The sequence below is a fragment of the Gorilla gorilla genome, chromosome 8 (assembly GCF_029281585.2).
Source record: "Gorilla gorilla gorilla isolate KB3781 chromosome 8, NHGRI_mGorGor1-v2.1_pri, whole genome shotgun sequence".
Lineage (NCBI taxonomy): Eukaryota > Metazoa > Chordata > Mammalia > Primates > Hominidae > Gorilla > Gorilla gorilla.
The window spans coordinates 44167456-44187722 of NC_073232.2; the positions used below are offsets into that span (position 1 = coordinate 44167456).

At 51.4% G+C, this 20267-nt stretch overlaps 1 protein-coding gene across 1 annotated transcript in view; it reads right to left on the reverse strand.

The window, feature by feature from the left end:
• Positions 1 to 20267, reverse strand: part of CDH23 (cadherin related 23) — a 419032-nt gene that overhangs the window by 222059 nt on the left and 176706 nt on the right. The window contains exon 9 of the mRNA XM_063709996.1: positions 15928 to 16006. Within this exon, the coding sequence (XP_063566066.1) occupies positions 15928 to 16006 (79 nt within the window). The remainder of the gene's footprint in view (positions 1 to 15927; positions 16007 to 20267) is intronic.

The following is a 20267-nucleotide window of genomic DNA, read 5'->3' on the forward strand; positions in this document are numbered from 1 at the left end:
TGAGGCCTTACTCCGTTGCCCAGGCTGGTCTAAACTCCTGGCCTCAGTGATCCACCTCTTTGGCCTTACAGAGCTTTGGGATTACAGGTGTGAGCCACTGCACCAGGCCTAAAAATAGTTATATTTAAAACCCATTCTCAGCTTGCAGGCTGCACAAAAACAGGGAAGATTTGGCTCCTGTGTCAATGTGGGGTGTGAAGAGGTTGGTCACTGCCGTTACCATTTGTGTTCCCCTGATTTTTAGTCAGTTTCAGCATCTTTACATGTTTCCATCAGTCACTGGGGTTTCCCACTCTATGAATATCCTGTGCTTATTTTCCTGTTGGATTTTCCAACTTTTTCCTCTCGATCTGCAGGAATTCCTTATATATGCTAGCTATTAGTTCCTTGGTTTTAATTGTTGCAAAAATTTCCCCATATATCATTTGCTGTTAACTTTGTCTATATATTCTGATTGAATTGGAACTCCTTTGACGTAGAACAATTTTTCTTCTATGGCATGTGCTCCGGGGGTGCCGAGAAGTCCTTTCCTACTACAAGGTCACGAAGATATACCCCCACATTTCCTTTTATGAGCTTTATATTTTACGTTTCACATTTAGGTCTTGAATCCATCTGGAGTCTACCTTGGTATATGGTGTATGGTAGGGATCTTGCTTTATTTTTTTCCACGTGGTGAGCTAGTTTTCCCAACATCAGCTACTAAACAAGTCATCCTTTCCTCGGTGATTTGCGGTGCCACCTTTATCATATAACAAGTTCCCATATTTATACCTGGGTCTGGTTCTAAGAGCTCTATTCTGTCCCTAAGAGCTCTATTCTGTCCCATCAGTCTGTCTATCTTTGAAAGTGTACTAGATGTATTTGGGGCCTGCCCCACGCATGGCCCCACCACCCTCTCCTGTACCGGCTGCCTAGGGGACAGCATCTCAGGCTGCCAGCTCCCACGGCTTGTGGTGGACACTGCTGTAGTGGTGAGCTGGCCAATCTGACCCCTCTAGGAAACTCAGAATGGGATAACTAGAGTGTAGAGGTGCTTGGCAGCTGGGACAGCAGCTGAAAGGGCATTTCAAGAGCAGCGCGAAGAAGAGGCAGTGTAGACATCATGGCCCTGGTGAGACTGTAAGGGAGCCAGTGGAAAGAGGCAGATGCTCAGAGAGGGCATGGATGCTGTGGTGGGCTGAAGAATGGCCATCAAAGGCACCCAGGTCCGAAACGCTGCAAGCTCTGCATGTTACTTACATGGCAAAGGGGACTTTGCAGATGTAGTCTGGTTAAAGATCTTGCAATGGGAGATTAGCACGGATTGTCTGGGTGGGCCCTAAATGTAATCACAAGGGTCCTCATTAGAGGGAGGCAGGGGGAAATTTGACTACAGGAGAGGAGAAGGCAATGGGACCAGGGAAGAGGGGATCGGAACAACGCAGTCACAAGCCAAGGGATGCTGGCAGCCACCAGAAGAGGTGGAAGAGGCAAGGATGGGATAATCTCCTGGAGTTTCTAGAAGGAACCAGCCCTGCTGACACCTTGATTTTAACCCCATAAGCCTCATTTCAGACTTCTGACCTCTAGAACTGTAAGAGAATAAACTTCTGTGGTTTTAAGCCACTAAGTTAGTGGCATTTTATTATGGCAACTATAGGAAATGAATACAGATGCTGTAGGAAAGGAGAAAACATCCAAGCTTCGTTCCTAGTTCCTGAGCCAGGAGACCCAATGCTGAGGAGGGTCAGCTCAGAATGTCCATGGGAACCCTGAGCCTCACAGCAAGCCCCTTTTCCTGAGCTCCTGAGAGATCTTGGGTTCTTGTAAACACAGATGCCCTGAAAGGAACAATCCACACTCCTTAGCTTGGCCCAAGACCCTTCAAATCATCTTCCATCTTTCCCTTTCTGCAGTCTGGTCAGTCTGTTCATCTTCATCTTTCCCTTTCTGCAGTCTGGTCCGTCTGTCCACTGTCCTTTAAATGTTCCTTGGTCCTCCCTCTAAGCCTTTGCTCATCACAGCCTCTCCTGCTTGGGATGCTTTCCTTGCCACCTAACCAACCCACACCTCAGTCCCAGCAGCAGCACCAAAAACATTGCCGTGTGGGTGCTAGTGCACCCCATTTCCAAGGGCCATTCCATCCAACAGAGAGCTGGCATTTCCTGAGCACCTGCCCTGGGCCAGGAGCTGTTCTGAGCCCTTCACATGCATTGAGGTGACTCTCAGAAGGAAAGTCAATCAAGGAAAGGCCCAAGTCAAGATGACTCCTACATCAGCATTGCCTGATCTTCAGTCATGTGGATGCCAGCCTCCCAATTTCTGCTATATATGTATGAAACTTCTATTATTATTTGTTTAGTAGTTTTCTTTAATTTTTTTAAACATCATCTTAAAAAAAACTCTTTAAGGGTATCACACATGGAGAACCAGTTCATCAGCCATGTGTAGAGGGTGGCTGTAACATGGGGAGATGAGCCTGTGTGGTTTGCCTCCATGGTTAGCTGCATCAGCTTGGCCTCTGAAGGCTCCAGGAGCTCTCCTTGTGTCCAGTGGGGACATGAGCCCAGTTGAAGAGGTGCTAAAGACATGAGCACCCAACTGAACCCTTTCCTGGGTAGAACTGACAGAAATGGAAATTCTGTAAGAGAATCAAGAATGGAATAACCGTCTCTTTGTGTGATTCAATGTTATTTCACGCCCCATCTGTGCACCACTTAAAATCAACCCTTGGGAGTATCATCTTACAGTTGGGGAACCAGCATTCGGGTGAAGCTGTTATCCTCGCCTCTGCCTCAGCCCTCAGCCCTCTCGGCGTCCTCTGATCTCCCCCAGGAACTTACTGACAGCACCAGCCGCTCAGCAAATGCTGTGATGGAGGAGCGATTTCTCAAACATTTACCTCTGTAGCAAATCCTCAAGCTTCTTGGTGGCTTGGTTTTACATTTTCAGTTTCCATTTATATAGTCTTGTCTGTCTCCTCAAGACCACCCATGTGGAAGCTGGCACATTAAGACCTTGCCAACCACACGCTGAGTCATGAATGGCCAATTCCCCAGTCCCTAGAGACTGGTGTTTTTTTGTTTTTTTTTTTTAAGAGACAGGGTCTCACTCTGTTGCCCGGGCTGGAGTCTGGAGTGCAGTGGGGCCATCTTAGTTCACTGCAGCTTCGAACCCCTGGGCTCAAGTGATTCTCCCATCTCAGCCTCTGGAGTAGCTAGGACTACAGGCACTCGCCACCAGGCCCAGCTCCTACAGACTTCTAAAGAGGACTGAAAGCATCCCAGGGACTCAAATCCTCATTTGCAAAGTGCTCCTTTCAATCTCAACTAAATTGCTTTTGCTGACATTTGGTACTACCACTGTCATTATGAAGAAAAACTAGTCACAAGCCCCTTTAAAATAATCCTTGGTCTGCCGGACGTCGTTGTGAAGTGCCCTTCAGCATCTGCCTTTATGGATTCAAAAGTGCTTCAATGACGTGATTCTACAAGTGAGGGTGGGGAGATCCTCACGAACTGGCAGTCAAAGGGGGTAGGAGGGGCAGTGAGATAGAAAGCAGAAGCAGCCTGATTCCACCCACCTTGCACCCAAAAAGAAATGCCTTCAAGTGGTGGGGAGGGGTAAGGCTGGGATGGGGGCACAGCCCAACAGAATGAGATGTTGAGCAATAATTTCATTCTGTGCCAGAATGTTTGTTCACTTCAATGAATGTCTGAAAATATCTGCTCTGAAATCTCTGTTTCCAGGATATTGGTCAAATATTTGAATGGGGGCAGCCAGTTAATTGACTCAGAGCATTTGACGGAGAGGTAGAGAGAGAGGTGGCAGAGGAGCACAGGAAGTTTAGCCAAGTCCAGAGGTAGACCCAGTGATTCTCGGCCTGTGGCAGCCCGCTCAAGTGCTCAGGGCAGGGAGCAGTGGAGAAAAATGGGCTTACAGCCAGCCTGCTGGGTTCAGTATCCAGTTCTATCACCTACCAGCCATGAAATCTTAGGCAACTGGGCCTCAGTTTCCTCCTCTGTAAAATGGGGATAACAGTAATAGGACAGTCTCATGGGGTTATTGAGAGGATTAAAAGAGTTGACGTAGGTAAAGCATTTAAATCCGTTCCCACACATCCAAGAAGTGGTAGCTATTAATATGATGTCATTATTACTCCCTAGTTTGGCATTCAAACCTTTCCCAATGTGAGTTCCAACGTGCAGGAGAATGTTAGGGCAGGGGTTGTGGGAAGGTCCTGTGAGCGTGTGCTCACACCCTACCCTGCGGGTGGCAACCCTTCTTCCTCACCATCTCCCCAAACCCTCCTTCAAGGGCTGCCCTTCCTGGGGAGAACAAACCCTTTCCCAACCTCCTAAAGTGTGTATTACATATGCCATGCTTCAGGCACCCATGATGAATTATTTGTGTAGTTGGTTCTCCCTAGGGTCTGTACTGGACATGTCTGGGGAATGGGTGGGTCGGCTTTAAGTAAGCTGATATTTTGGCTAAAAGAAAGCTTTCTTTTCTTCTTCTTTCTTTCTTTTCTCCTCCTCCTTTCCTTCCTTCTTTTAAAAAAATTGCTTTAGGCTGGGCATGGTGGCTCACGCCTGTAATCCCAGCACTTTCGGAGGCCAAGGTGGGTGGATCACAAGGTCAGGAATTCAAAACCAGCCTGGCCAATATGGTGAAACCCTGTCTCTACTAAAAATACAAAAGTTAGCTGGGTGTGGTGGCGGGTGCCTGTAGTCCCAACTACTTGGGAGGCTAAGGCAGGAGAATTGCTTGAACCCTGGAGGCGGAGGTTGCAGTGAGCCAAGATCACTCCACTGCACTCCAGCCTGAGTGACAGAGTGAGACTGTCTCAAAAAAAAATTACTTTAAACAATGGGCTCTGTAAGAAAAATGGGTGAGGAGGGTGGCATGGTGTCCTCACGGCCTTTCCTGGCCCTATAGAGGGAAGGGCTGCAGACTGGAGCTGGCGGAGCTGTTTGCGTGTGAGTGGGGAGGGGCACGCAGTGCACAGGGCTCAGGCAGTGGAGCTGTGGGACCCAGATCCCAAGTGCAGCCTGCAGCAGGGGGATGAGCAGACAATCCATCTGGCTCCAGGGTCATGGGCACCCAGGAGATGCTGGGCCATTTCAGGGGCTAGAGAGGGTGCCTACAGCAGAGGCCTGGTGAGTTACCCACCTGCAGCGGCTTTGTGCAGGGAACACCCAGAGGGATAAGGGCAGGAGAGCTGGCAGGGCAGTTAGAAAGTGCAGGGGAACCGCCTCCTCCCCAGCCTGTAGGTGCCTCTGCAATATTTGGTGGGGATTTTATAGAGCTGAAGTCTTAGGGTTATACAGACATGGAGGAAGGCCACGAGTCAGTGAAATCTGGATTTTTAGAGACCCCATTAATACCTACAGGCTGAGGAATCCAGGCATTGTTTTTCTTGTTTGTGTTTGTCATCAACTAGACTATAATTTTGTTAATGCTAATAATAATAATAAATAATAATAATAAAGTGTGCCTACTATGTGTTAGGCACTCTTTTGAGAGCTTTACTTGTATTAACTCATCTGACGCTTAAAATAACCCTATGAATATTCCCATTTCACAGATGAAGAAACTGAGGCACAGGTGGATGCAACCGGCTCAAGGTCACCTGAGATTTGAGCCCAGGCTGACTGTGGGAAGGGATTGTGATGAAGGTTTCTTGCCTGCTCTCTCTCCCCAGGGTGCCTTGCCTGTGGCAGGCACATAATAAATACTGATGACACGGACACGCTGATAGAAACGTAGGTGCAGATGTCAATGTTTTTGTTCCCCAGGGAAGCCATGAATCAGAGCTGTGTGGGGTGGGAGGTGGCTGATGGGCTGAGTAACTAGAACTCCATCTGGCTGCTCACCCTCTCCGCAGGGTACCCCAGGGGGTCTCCCTCCTACGGCCCCCACCAAGTTCTGTCATCCTTCCTGCTCCAGCAGCAGCTAAGCTGAGCCCAGAGAGACAAGGAAATAGCAATGTGGACTTGTGGGTGTCTTCAGGCTTAATATCTTTGTAACCATATTGCAAAAGGGCATGCCTAAGACAGCACCTTATGCTTAATCTTTCTCTCTTATTGCTTTTTCTTTTGTATGATTTAACCTTGCACCAGGTATCAAGCTAGATAAATAAAAACTTTTATTTCAGATTAGCCCCGGCTGGGGGCTGCCTTGAAAGCTAAGCAGTCATCCAGGGAGTCAGATGAAAAAGGGAGCTGGGAATCTGAGCTGCTTAGAGGGGCTCGTCTCAGGTTCAAAGCCCCCAGAAGATATTGGAGACCTTTTCTGAGGTGGGAGCTACAAGGATCTCCTCCCATGCCCATAACCTGGAAAGGTGGATGCAGGCAGCTGAAATTTCCCTGGTCCAGCCTTCCTAAATCCCCTTCCTAGATGCCTTCCTAGGTACCCTCTCCTCACCCTGGTATTTTCTTCCTGATATTTAACACAGCGGGGAAACACTCTCTTTGCTGATTTATTTATGATCCCTTTTCTCCACTAACATGTGAACTCTACGAGGGTGGTGATGGTGGCTTTCAGTTCACAGTTGGTCCCCAGGGTCTAGCATGGAGCTTGGCACACAGTAGCCACTCAATAAGTACTCACTGGCTAGCTGAATGAATGAACAAATGAATGAATGAATAAAGGAATGATTGAATGAATCTTAATATTCCACTCCTACACACAGACCACCAGGCTGACATGAATCCCTTGGCTTCTCAGGCAGAATAGTAAACAATAGCAGAAAAAAATGTGAGTTTTAGAAGCATGAAGGTCTAGGTTTGAATCCTGGATCTGCCGCTCATTTGCCATGCGGCCCTAAGCATGTTTCATGAGCTCTTTGCGTCTTAGCTTCCTCATCTGTTAAATGGCTCTAGCCAGCCACATTTGGGGGTTATGATGGGAGTGAAAGATGATGTATGTAGCTGAAGGCAAACTCTTGCACACATCCAGAGAGAGATACACAGATGTTCATAGCAGCACAGTTTGTAATAGCAAAAATCAACCCATCAACAGGGAAATGGATGAATAAACTGCTGTATTCTCCCATGATGGAGTAATATGCATAGTAAACATGAAAAACAATACCCACCTGACAGCATGGATGAGTCTTGGATATATACTATTGAGGAGAAAATAGGAGTCCCAGGAGCCTATGTATAACATGATATTTGTAAAATAAAGTTCAAAGACAACTAAATTCAAGCAATATGTCATCCACATATATGCGATAAGATATTTACCAAAAGGAAGAGAATAAGAGAATGCAGGATGCAAATATGTGGTTCTGGGGGATGGGAGGCAGGGAATGGGGTAGAGGAGGAACACACAGGTGGTAAGGTGTGGGTAAGGTATGAATAAGGTGTGGGTAAGGCGAGGTAAGGCATGGGTGATGGTCTTGCTCTAGGTGAGCTGGTGAGTTTCACAGGCATCCACAATATTATTAAGGCTAAGAATGAAACAAAAGAGAGCTACACATGGACCAATGTTAATCATGAGCCAAGCATTACGTTTAAATCAATTCTGTGTACCAGAGGTGGACCAAGTTAAAATAGAAAGAGAATGCAAACTGAATGGTGGCTAATTTCTTATTCCTCCAAAGATCTCAAAGCTCTTGAAAGTCAATAAAAAGCAGTTATCTTACAGATTGAGGAAAAAGCAGAAAAGAACCAAAAAAGACAAGTTCCTGTTGACATGGGGTAACCAGAATCGCCCACCAAAACAACCTCCAGCCATGAGCTAGAACTCCCCCAACCCCGCAGAGCTGCCTCAGCCATGGCTCTGGCTCAGAGATGTGGTTCCCTGAGCTGAGTGGGCCAATAAAAAGGGCCCGTGCAGTCCATGCTTTGCCCAGCTGGGGAAGTGGACTCAGGTCTAGCAGAAGGGGGAGGCCTTGAGGGTGTTTCCACAGCACTCTATGTCCCGAGCAAGGGACAGAGACAGACTCCTGCCCATGGGGAGGGTATGGGGAAGACGAGACGCAGAAAGGGAGAGTCCTAGACTGTGCTTCAGTGAAACCTCTTAAAAGTCCACCCACCAGTGTTATTTATGGGAAGGAAGCAAGGGGCAAGCCACTGTTGCTGACAAAGAGCATACAGGACCTCATTAAAGGAGAGAGGAAGAACAGGGAATCACGAGCATGGCTATAAAGACTGGTTTATCACAAAGGCGAGCTCATGAGAGCATCAGGAGAGGCCGGCTGGCAGGAAGCGCACCCTGCAGAGAAGCGGGCGAAAGATCAGGGGGAAGGAAGAAGTGCAGACTTTCCTGTGGCTCATCAGGAGAAAGTGAGTGTTGGTGTGATGCATTATTGCTGTTTCGGCATGATGGCGGGAGAGAACTGCAAATAACAGGCCAGCGTGTTTGTATAATTAAATTAAAAACCCTCTAGAGGCTCTGTCCCTAGATACTCTTGAAAGAAGAGAGCTACAGGATACAAATGGGCTAAACCTGCACTTTGGACAGCAGGTTTGTTCCAGCTTGAGAGAGAATGCTTCTCAACTGCTAGTGGCTGCCAGAGGGCAGGTAAGAAAGGCTTGGAGGCCCATCCTTGTGCTGGGATCAATTAGTGATGTCTGCCATGGATGAAGAATGGGGTGTTTTGGTACATGTGGGTCTAGGGTGGCATTCACAGATATTAACAGGCTTTTCCTATGAATATGCCCCTTTCTGCCTAGGCCACCACCATGATCCGAGAAACCTAGACTCAGACGTTAGTAGTTTCTTTGTCTCCTCCTTTTCCCGCATCATCTATTTTCAGTACATCACCAGAGCCTGCTGACTCGGTTCCTGTACGTCACCACAATGACCCCTAGACCTCCCTGTGGCAAGGACAGATTAGAGCCACGGCCTGTTAGCAGATCGCCCTCATTCCAGTGCTTCCTGCTCCAATCCACCCAGAACTGATGAATCTCCTGGTGACCCCACGTTCACTTCCCTGACCCCAGCTGCACTCAATAACCTACTTCTTTTGCTTTCTGTGTCTTCTAGCAAATGTCCTACCACCCCTCTCTGATCTGCCCTGGACTCCTTCCTGGTGACCTCTGGCTCCAGCCAGGTGAGCCATTCCCCAAGATGCCCTGAGATGTTTGGGGCTTCCAGGCAGCCATTGTGCTACCCTAAGCCAGGAGCTGTGGTGTGCGATTCAGAGTTCCAAAGCAATTCTGCTTTTCCTGAGTTTTTACTTCTCAGGGGAAGAAAATGCCAAGCAGCTTAATCACAAGGGCTTTGAAGTGTTTCACACGATGGTCTCCTATGATAGCTGTCCCCCACCAGGCCATGGCCAGGGGCCTGATTCAGTTATTGGCATATGTGGGGGGTGTGAGGTTGTGCAAGTCTGACTGTATCTCATTATTCTCCCTGCGTACACACACACACACACACACACACACACAGACTTCCCTTCAAAGCAATCAGTGTATTTTCATGTATTTCAGTATATTTTAAAGCACTCAGTGTACCTCCTCACTTGGGTAGCATTAAAATAAAATTCAGAGACAAGCAAGGGAAGGCTCTGTCCTTCACTAACATAGTGCCCCAGTGTGACCTGGAAGCGAGGCCACTGCCTTGAAAGTTGAAAGTGAGGGGTTTCGGCCTGATACTTCTCACCTACCCTTGATTCTAGAGGGTTTCTCAACCTTCTCTTCATCATCACCCACCCCACTCAACCCCTTGCCCCAGGAGCCACTTTAGACATTTTTACGTAATTGCTTTCCTCCCCCGACATGAAATGTCAACACCATGGATATAATGTAAATCTGCCTTATACATTAAAAGAGTAAGATCTTCCTCAGTACAAAATTTTGCCGCCGTTGAGAACACACGCTCCTTTAGACCAGAGCTTCTCAAAGTGTGGTCCCCAGACCAGCAGCATCAGTGTTGCCCGGGTGCACCCACAGAGTTTCTGATTCTTTAGGTTTAGTGGGGATGCAAAACCTTGCATTTCTAATAATTCCCAGATGATGCTGCTGCTGCTGCTCTGGGGAGCACACTTTGAGAACTAGTGGGTTGTCATGGAAACTGGGAGGTTCTGGAACCCGAGGGACTTGGGTTCAAATCTCTGCTCTGCCTCTTAGTAGCTGTGACTATTGGCCAATCTATGTAAACTCTCTGAGCCTTGCTTTCCTTGTCTATGTCTCTCTCATAGACTGTTTTGAGGGATAACTTGTGTCCAGGCAGTGCCTGGTGCATGGCAGGCACCCAATAAACAGGGTTCTCCTCCCCTCACTCTGGGGGATGGTCCTGAGCTGCGGACGACAGCAGATGGGGAAACGGATGTGGGCCGCAAGAAGAGACTAAGCCTTTTCAGCATGAAAAGAGGACAGAGCTCTGCCCTCACCCACAGCCCTTGTCCTATCAGCACCTCCTCTAAGGCCTCCATGCCCCCTTGGCCTCTGTCTCCTAATGTGGCCTGTGGCTGGGCAGTCGGGGCTGTGACTGCCTCTCAGCTGGACACCCCAACCTCTTCCCTACCTGCTCCTACCTGCTGTCCCCCAACCTGTCTGCTCCACCTTGACCACAGTGGGCTTCCCAAATGCAATCCTGACTATGCACCCCACTCCCAAGACCCCCCAGGTGGCCCCCTGCTGCTCCCAGGACCAGGGCTGGCATTCTCCTGAGCCGGGCACTCCGCATGCTGCATGGCTGGCCCTGCGTCCCTCTGCGGCCTCAGCACCGGACCCCCGCCCCCACCCCACCTCCCCTGTGCACTCTGCCCAGCCATACTGAGCTACTGCAGATGCATGAATGTGGCTCCTCTCCTACTGCAGAGTCTCTGTACACACTGTTCTTTCTGCCTGTCCGCCCCTCTTTCCGGCAAATTCCTACTCCTCCTGCAATGCCTGGCTTTTGTGATCTCTCCTCATGGAGTCTCCCCACCCTGCGTTGAGTGGATGAGGCACCCCCTCCCAAGGATCTTTTCTCCCTTCTTATCATGGATATTTTTGAACACACACAGAAGTAGATAAAACAGTCTAACGGGCCCCCAGGGAGCCATCACTGCATGTCAACATCAGCATATCTTGTGCCTCCTCTTCACAGAGCTCCACCGAGGTATTAAAGCTGCCGCTGCATAGGTCTGTCTCCTGACCAAACTGCAGGTTCCCAGGGCGAAGTTGGTGCCCTGGTCTCCACCACTTCTCAGGACATTAGCACAGCTCCTGGCCCAGGGAAGGCCCTCAGTCAACTGTGGGTGGGAATGAAGAGTCCACGCTGCTCAGTGCCTTAGCTACAAGATCAGGTGCTCTTCTGAGTGCTGACTCGGCTCAGCTCACTAAACCCCCACAGGCCTGTGAGGCAGGGGCTGTTATCTCCATTTTACAGATTGGAAAACGGATGCTTAGAAGGTTATGCAGCTGGTCAGTGGCAGAAGCTAAGCCGAGGCCACCTAACTCTCAAACAGAGCCACCAACAGAAATAGGCACATGGGGGATTTTAAATTCTCTAGTAGCCACAAAAAAGAAATAGATAACATTAATTTTAATAATATGTTGTATTTCACCCAGTATATCCAAAATATGATCATTTCAACATGTCATCAATATAAAACATTACCAGTGAGATATTTTATCACCTTTTTTTGCACACTAGGTCTTCAAAATCCTATGTGTTTTATTGACAGCACATCTCAATTCAGACTAGCCGCACTTCAAGTGCCCAGTAACTACATGGGCTTGTGGGCAAATGCATTGGCCGGCACAGCTAGAGGTCACTACCATGGACAGCGGCTCCAGAGCCTGTACTCTCAACCACTGCCCGGTGCTCAAACAAATAAAGGAGGAAATGGATGGAATGAGTCCCAAGGACCCCTGGGTCCTGCTTGTTACTTGACAATTCATAATCCTTAATATTTTATGGCCCTTTAGAGTCTCTCCAGCACCGTCTCATCCATGTGTGGATTATTAACCCGGTTCCATGGGCGAGGACCACAGGGTTGAGAGGTCGAACATCTTGCTCAGATACATTGCTGGCAGGTGGCACAGCTGGGCCTTGAACCCACAACTTCTGACTCCAAGTTCAGTGCTCTGTTACGGGGGTGAGTGCAGCTGCCCCTTGAAGGAGGACTGTGGCTGTCTGGCAGAGGAAGGATGAGGCCAGAGGGGGTGTCTGTTGAGACCACAGGCTGGGCAGTCCTTTGGGGATGGGAGCCTGCAGAACTCTGTTTTGGTCAGGCCCCCAAGAAAATGATGCCACTTGTGGGTGGCAGGGCAGGCACAGGCTGAGGGAGCAGATGGGGCCCATGCCAGGTCCTCTATGGGAACTTGTCATTCCTCAGTCTCAGTTTGGCCACAAGGGGCTGAGAACAAATTGATGGCAATGGAGCCATAACTTAGCGCTGAAGGCCTCTTTGTTCTTGGCAAAACAGAGGGGTCATTAGTAATGGGGAAAGCACTGGTGTGCAGACATAAATCCCCACAGCTGCGGGGCTGATAAACAGCCTGGAGGGGACAGGGCCTCAGGGGACTGGGCAGGTTAACTGTGGGCCATGGATCCATTGTGGGCTCAGGCCTGTCTCCAGCCACGTGGGGCAGACAGGCCTCACCCACTGCAGACAGAGCCACCACCAGCCCAGGCTTCTGGGGGTGCCCCAGAGACTCAAGTCACCCATGTCAGTGACACTCAGGACTCTCCATTTCGCTCTGCCCATCCCCTACAAAGCCCTTAGTTCTTTCTTTCAAAGGAAAATGGTTCCTGAGCAGCTAGGGCTGGGGCAGGCCCCTACCGGGCACTCAGGGCAAGCTTGGGGCAATCAGCTGTGAAGATGCCCTCAGGGTGACATGAACCATCCCTTCTGCCTGCTTTCCAATAAACAGGCACTGGCCAGGCCACCCAGGAGAGGTCTGTGACCAAATGTCACCAGAGAGGCAGGTGTGTGAGACAGACCCTTGGCAGACAATGTTCTTTTCAGCCACGTCTACACTGGTGGAAGGAAGTAGAGACAAGGCCAAATCCCAGCCTGCTGTCCCCCTGCTCCCCTGGGGACAGTGCCCTCCTGCCCATCAGCCTGCTTTAGGCTCATGCTGAGGATGCTCTCAGGGAGACTGTGCCAGCCCAGGGCCACAGAGAAGGGGTTAGGAATGGGGGGTGGGGGCAGCCCTGTTGAGCCACCCTTACCTACCTTTCTTACCTAGGTAAGAAAGAGCAGGGCTGTCCTTTGCTCAAGGGGCTCATTACCCAACAGGGGTTTGGGTGAAGTGAGGTGCTGACAAACACCCACGAAATAGGTAAAGGAAATTCTAAGGCCACCCTGCACGTGTTGTTCAAGTGGTAACATAGCAAGGATGGCAAATATTTGTCAAACAGTGGCCCTATCCCTTGCCACATCCATAGCAGACTCTGCCAATTGAATACTGCACTCATGAGCCTATTTGGTTCCATGATCCTCTGCAGGCAGCCATTACCAATCAGTCAAAGCTGGCATGTGAGAGGTAACCCATTTGTCATCCTTTCTAAAAGCCCTTAAGACACATCTGTGCTGGCAATGGGAATCCTATAAAGCTATGCTGAATGCCTCAGGCCTTCCAGAAGTTTCTGCCTCCTGCCCTCGCCTCCACACACATCCCTTCCCTGTGGTTTCAAATCCTGGGTCTCCCTTCTCACCCTGTTGTTTGTACTTGGGAGCCTGTCCCAGGAGATTTTGCCCCTGGAGATGCTGCAGGCAGTTGTGCCCGGACTCCAAGCTCCAGAGTCCAGCCCAGACACCAAAGGCTTAGCAGCTTGGATCTCCAGCCTCCTTCCCCAGAAGGATAGAGTAGAGAGGTGGGTCTGGCTGGAGCCATCTTTGAAGACTGGAGAGGACCTAAGGGTCTGGACTGGCAGCCTGGCACCCAGCATGAACCTGGAATGGGCCAGCGCCCTGGAGGATGGGCTCACAGGGTCTCTGCAGGAGTTCCCATTCTAAGCATGACCTTGAACCAAGTCCTGGCTCTCTGCTCCCCACCTCCATCCAGGCTGGGGTACATCTGGAACCAGCCCGGAGGCTGTGAGCACATAAGAGACACACCCCCGCCCAGCCCAGCACCCCCTTCCTGCTGCCACTCTGTCCTGGCTCCCCAGCTCCATCACCCAGGGCTCACCGGTGTTCCCTCAGTTCTCCAGCACAAGCCCCTGGTCACTGGGAGGCTCCTGCTCTGTGTCTCAATTTGCAAAATTCATGAAGAAGATCAGCACCAAGACAGGCCTCCCCTTCTGCTCTGCCCACCTAGAAAGGGCCTCGATTCCCAGGCAGGTCCTGCCTTCCTGCAGAACAGTTTCCTTCCTGGGCCTGGCTTCCTCACATCCCCGTCTGAAGACTGCCTGCACCTGAGCTGCCTGGGGTGCTGTGAGAAAGGACCATTCTTGGGCCCATCCCAGACCTCCAGAAGGAGAATCTCCATGGGGCCCAAGGACTTCATAGTTTTGGTAGGAGCCCCGGGAGATTCTTGGGCATGCTGGAGTTTGAAAACTCACTCCCCTAGAGTGACATTCATTCATTTTGCAAGTACATATCAGGGTTTACGCTACACCAGGTCCTGTGCTGGACACCAGAATGATGAAATGGGGGAGGGGGTGGTGCAGAGGCCCAAACCCATGTTCCTGCTGCCAGTCACCACCTGTGCTGGGCTGGGAGTTGCTCTGGGTCCTGGGGTTCCCTGGGCTTAGAGGTGCAACAATAGTCATGTCAGCAGCTGCGGGTCCCAGGGAGCCCGTGACACCCCTGGTTTCCTGCATTGCCAAGGACATGAGGTGTCTCCCTCCTACTAGCTAACCCCTAGCTTCCCAAGGTAGCATTAGCTGCTAGCTGTAGTAATAACCACAGCTAACACTTACGTGGTACTTTACATACGTTAACTAAGCCCTTTATATGTTAAATCATCTGACCCTTACATCACCTTGAAGTAGGTACTCTTGTTGCTCCAATTTTATGGAGGTACAGGAAAATTGAGGGACAGGGACCCAACGAAAATGACATGGCACAGTAGACTTCATCCTCCTCCATGTTCTTGATCACTATGCTTTGCTGTCCTCTGAGCTTTAGGGGCAGGATGCTACTCTAACAATGCCACTCCTAGTTCTGGGGGTGTGGGGGTATGGTAGGGAGAGGCAGTGGGTGGAATCTGGCCTGGTGGCCAGATGTCCTTTCGGCCATCAACCTGGCCTGCCCAGATACACCAGGCTGACCCTTCACTGACTCGTGGGTTGGGCAGGGAGGCTGTGTATGGCACGTATGGGGGGTGGGCAGAGCCAGAGTCTGTGGGCGAGCAGCCTGGCACCACATCCTCAAGGCAACCTTGCTCTAAAACCACCCAGCCCTGGGACAGCTGAACAGAGCTGCCATTTGTCAGTCTTTGGGTGGGGCGTGGGTCAGGGATCCCATCACCCGGAACCATCTCTGCCGTCAGTCACTATTCTGCTCAACCAAGGCAGCTGGGCCGCAAGGGGGCTGATGTTCCCCCCTGCAACATTCCAGATGCGACATGAATTCTTAAGGGTTGGAAATGTGAAAAGAACATGAAATCAGCTGTAGTTGCAGCTCCGTTTGTTCTAAAATGATGCTAGAACTGCCACATTTTCATCAAATACGAAAAGAAAAAGACAAACCCAGAGGGCTGGAGGAGGTTAGATGGGAGTCACCAAAGTCCCAGGCCCAGAGCCCCAAAGTGCCCAACCGTCTCAGACCTTGGACAGCGGCACACGCGCCCACCCCTCAGTGCCCGCCAAGCAGCCCCCAGACAGCTTAGCCTCTGTCGGCTTCCCAGCACCTCTTCTCCCTGTTCCTCCTGCCTTCACTCGGTCACCTTCCTGGCCCTTTGGCGAGGACTGTCCCTGTAGTCAGGTCTCCTACCCTGTCCCACACGCCCGCAGACCTCTCCTTAGCCCTCAGAGCCTGAGATGCCTACTGGCTCTCCTTGCGTGGAGGACAGAGGGGTGAGAGGAGAGAGGGGCAGCCTTCTGTCTTACCTGAAACGATGGTGTAGCCAATGCCCCGGGGACGTCCTTTATCCTGGTCTATGGCGGTGATGATGCGCACCGTCGTGCCCTGGGCAGAAGAGAGGAGGGACTTGAGTTTGGGTCCCCTGGCTGTTGTCTTTCTTTGTAGCTATCATGGCACCCACAGCTTCCCTCCCCAGGCTGATCCTGGCTGCAAGGGCAACCCAGGAAGTAGATGCCAAGGGCTCAGGCATCAGCTGCCCTGGGCACACACTGCAGTTCCCAGGCAAACACCCTAGGGTCCACGGGGAGGCCAAACCTTACCGATGTTATCATTCCCCTTTCCCCTTCCCATATCCCTTGTTCAAATGGACCACCACGGAAGAACAGATGAGGAGCATCCAGCGAAGAGACAAGAGATCTGGTCTCTAGCTCAACCACCCATCATGTTGCTGTGTGACCTTAGGAAGGTTGCTGCACCTCTCTGGCCTCACTTTCCCTCCACCTTAGTAAGAATAACAGCAAAAAGCCTGGGACCTTGTTTTCACTGGGGTCTGAATAAAGGAGAACATGGTGGATCAACTACTTTAGGGATGAAAGCATAAATCATGAAAGCAGGTATCTCGGGGGATGACGGTGGCAACTCAGGAGGCCGCCATGGCCCTAGGAACCATGGCCCACACAGCGCTGTGCCTGGCAATTCCTGCTTGGAATGGCTCTGCTCACACCCCTACTCATTCTCTCTGCAGCACTGATGGAGAAGGGGCAGGAGCTGGAACTAACAATATGGGAAGCCAGGGGAACGCGTTCTTGGGGAGCACAGTCTATCGCATGAAGTCAAGAACATCTGAGCAGACAGCTGCTATACACATATGAGGAGTGCGAATACACATATGGCTCACATGGAGAAACGTACAAAAAAGGGGAGAAGTCCACCTGGAGGAATTGGCGAACGGTCGTACAGATGGCAACATTCAGCATGGGTCATGAAGCATGAGTAGGAGTTTGCCAGGGAGAGAACATGAAGAGGAAGGTGCTCTGGGCAGAAGGCAGAGCTCAGGCAAGTGCTTGGAGGCATAAGACTGTCCTAGGAAGAGATCCTGGCATACAACTGGCACATTCGAATATCAATTGATGGGTTGATTGATTGACTGAATAAACAAACGAACAAACAAGAGTTTGTTTAAACCTTCACAGAGCCCTTAAACCTTAGGGTGGAAGGTCACCGCCACCACTCGCTGAGTCGCCCCTTGCCTGGGGCAGCCTTTATTTGGTTCCCCAGGTCCTATCACACCATGGCCAGTGCCAGCCATGCCTGCCCACCATGCCTGCCTGAGGCTCTGGCTCCAGGCCACAGTGTTCCCCTGGGTGATGGAGAGCAAGATAAGCCTGTCCCCACCCCCTAGGGAAATGTCAACCCTGGCATCTGCATGGCTAATGAAGGGCTCTTGTGTCCTCGGCCACTTCCCTCCACTCACTGTTTATCAGCAGGAGGCTGAAGCCTGTGCTGCACCCCCACCCCCCTCACCTGTGCAGAGGCTTGTTCCCTGACACGCACGCCCTGCGCTCTTGTGGGGCAAGCTGCCCCTCCTCTAACTCCACCCAGTCTCGCTGCCATGACACAGCAGGGGCACCCCCCACCTCACCCTCCCCAAGCACTTGTATCCCTTCACAGCAGTTGCTCCGTGCTCTCCTGGCCTGCTAGGATAACTGGGCCTGAGGCCCACTGGATCACCACCCCAGAGAGTCACTAAGCAGTACTCAGGGGCAATTGCATGTCCCAGACACACATGCAGGGCAGGGCTAGGCCAGGCCTGGGACAGTGATCCTCAGGGGGAGGCACGAGGGGGCTGGTGCAGGCTTGTGCAGAGGAGACCTGGCGACAAAAGTGCCCTCAGTCCTCAGAGCCCATGCTGGGCTCCTGCATGGGGCTGCCCAGAGCCCTCCTGGGTGGGCAGGGCTCTGTGGAGGCCAGTCGGTTCTCCAGGACAGGAGGACAATGGGGACTCTTCCTACAAGAGTCATACCCGAGCTTCTACGAAGCAAGCTCTGACAGGCTCCTGGCAAAGTTTGGGGTTTCATCTTTTTTTGGGTAAATAAATCCACTTTTAATAAAACCCTGAGCTTTTAATACAAGTGCAGCCAGAAAGACTGGAAACGTTATGAGAAGGAATTAACAGGGAGGAATGGGGGCTCCTGGGAGCCCACAGCTCTTGTTTCAGAGGCTCAGTGATTATATTTTCAATATACTGAAACTTATTTCCAAAGACGGGGGATGGAGAAGTGCGGCTGTGCTCGGCCCGGAGCCGACCCTGCTCCCAAGGGCACGCTGCCTGCTGTGCTTCTCCAGGGAGCCAGTCCAGCTGGGGTGTGCGCCAGGGTGCGACCTGCCAAGGGCTTCTGCCCTGCACAGGAACCCACATTTCAGGGAGCAGGAAGCCTCCCAGAGAGAGGCTACAGTGTGCAGGCCTGCAGGGGCCCCGCTGTTTGTAATGGGAGGAGCAGAAAAGCACCACAAGGTGGTTAAGGGTTTGACTCTGCTGCCACACTGCGTGCGCTCGAATCCTTTGCGTAAGTTACTTATAACCTCTTTCTGCCTTGTTTTCCCCATCTATAAAATGGGTAAAAATCACAATCCCCACCCCTCAGCAGCCGATAAACATGAAGCCCTCAGAAGAGCACCTGGCACATGGCGAATGCTATAAACGTGATTGTTACTATTTATTTGGGCCTGGAATCGCTGTGTGCATCTGATGACAACTCAGGGGCCTCTTTCCAGAAAATGCACATCCACGTGGATTTTTCCAAAGAATTTCAGCAAATTCAGACTCCCCAACACCCCATATTAATCATCTCTACCTAGAGGCAAGCGGCTTTCTGTGCACTGTGAGGACAGCTAGCAGCCTCCAGGGCAGAACTGGCACTAGTGGAGTGTCTACGATGTTCCACTGTGTGGAGCCCCCAGCAAGGTTCCCCCTCTCTCTCTTTCCTCACATGGGGGTATGTGTGAGCAAACCGAGGCTCAGAGTGCTCAGGGATTTGCTGAGAGTCACAGGGTGCAGTGGGGGGTGGGGTGGAGGGAGGCGGAGGTGACTGGGGAATGGAGGGCAGTGTGGGGTGTGCCTGGGGGACCCCTCTGCTCTCTGGAGGAGGCAAGGGCTCAGGGCTCTGCACGCAGTGTGTGTGCCAAGATGAGGAGGGGGTGAGGTGTGAGAGGCAGCCCCAGCCTCTGAGGCGCGGGCAGTGGGGACACAGTTGAGAGAAGCTGGACTTCTCTTCCCTCTGTGGCTTGTCCCCTTCCAAAGATGCCCTCGTCAGGAAAGCCGTGGACACAGGAGCCCAGCTGGGCTGTTCCTGGCCTCAGGGGCCCACGTCCTCCTCCTGCTCAGCAAGCTCAGCCGGGACACTCCCTACCCCATTTCCATGACGGGATTAAGGACTTGAAAGGTGAACGTGCAGCTTGCTTCAGGAGTAGGAGGCATCCTTGGGGGGAGCAGGCTGGTGGGGGCTGAAGGGGACTTCCGATGAGAGCTGCCACAGCTGATTCTGAGGTAGCAAATCCTATTTCTCAGTCCTTAATTCCAGTCAATTCCAGTCGAAGGGCTGATAGGCATCGGCTGGCAGTAATTTGTGCAGTTTATCCGCTCTTTTCACCTTCTATCGGCCCTTCACTGACTGGCAGGCCGACATGCTGCTGCTCGAGTGAGGAAATTAAAATCTGATGCAATAATCCCAAATAAGAAGGATTTTATTAGGTAATATATACACTTTAGATGGCATGCTAACCTGATATGCTGATAGGGGGAGGCATACATGCTGTGAGCTGCAGATAAAGAGGGGGAGTTGGGGAGAGTGGGGAAAGTTCTGGTGGGGGCCCCGGGGCAGCAGAGGCAAGGCTGGGAATGGGGGTACTGGGGTCCTCTGGCCTGGGAGGCAGAACAGGCCAGGGTGCATCTCAGCCTGGGCCCGGCCTGGGAATTGCTGCGTTAAATCAGGGTTCTACACTGTAAAGGGACATGGAGGGCCCAGATCAAGGCACAGAAACCAATTAGCAGCCGGGAAGGATCAGGCTGGCAGTGCAAGGGAATCGGCCTGCAGGAGAGAGGCTCTGCAAGAGGCGAGGGAACCTGAGAACTCCTCAAGTGTGGAGACTGGAGGAAGGGCAGAGATGTGTGGACACGGAGGCAGATTCTGTGGGCCCCAGGGGAGCCGGGCCAGGCTGGAGGGTCTGAAACCCTCAACGCACTGCCTTTTCTGGCTCCCCCAGCCCAGCCATAAGCCAAGCTGTGGGGCTCAAACCTGCACCACCCAGATCGGGGGTCTAGCATGGGCCTTAGTGCCCTTGTGGAGACAAAGGAACAATACTGGTG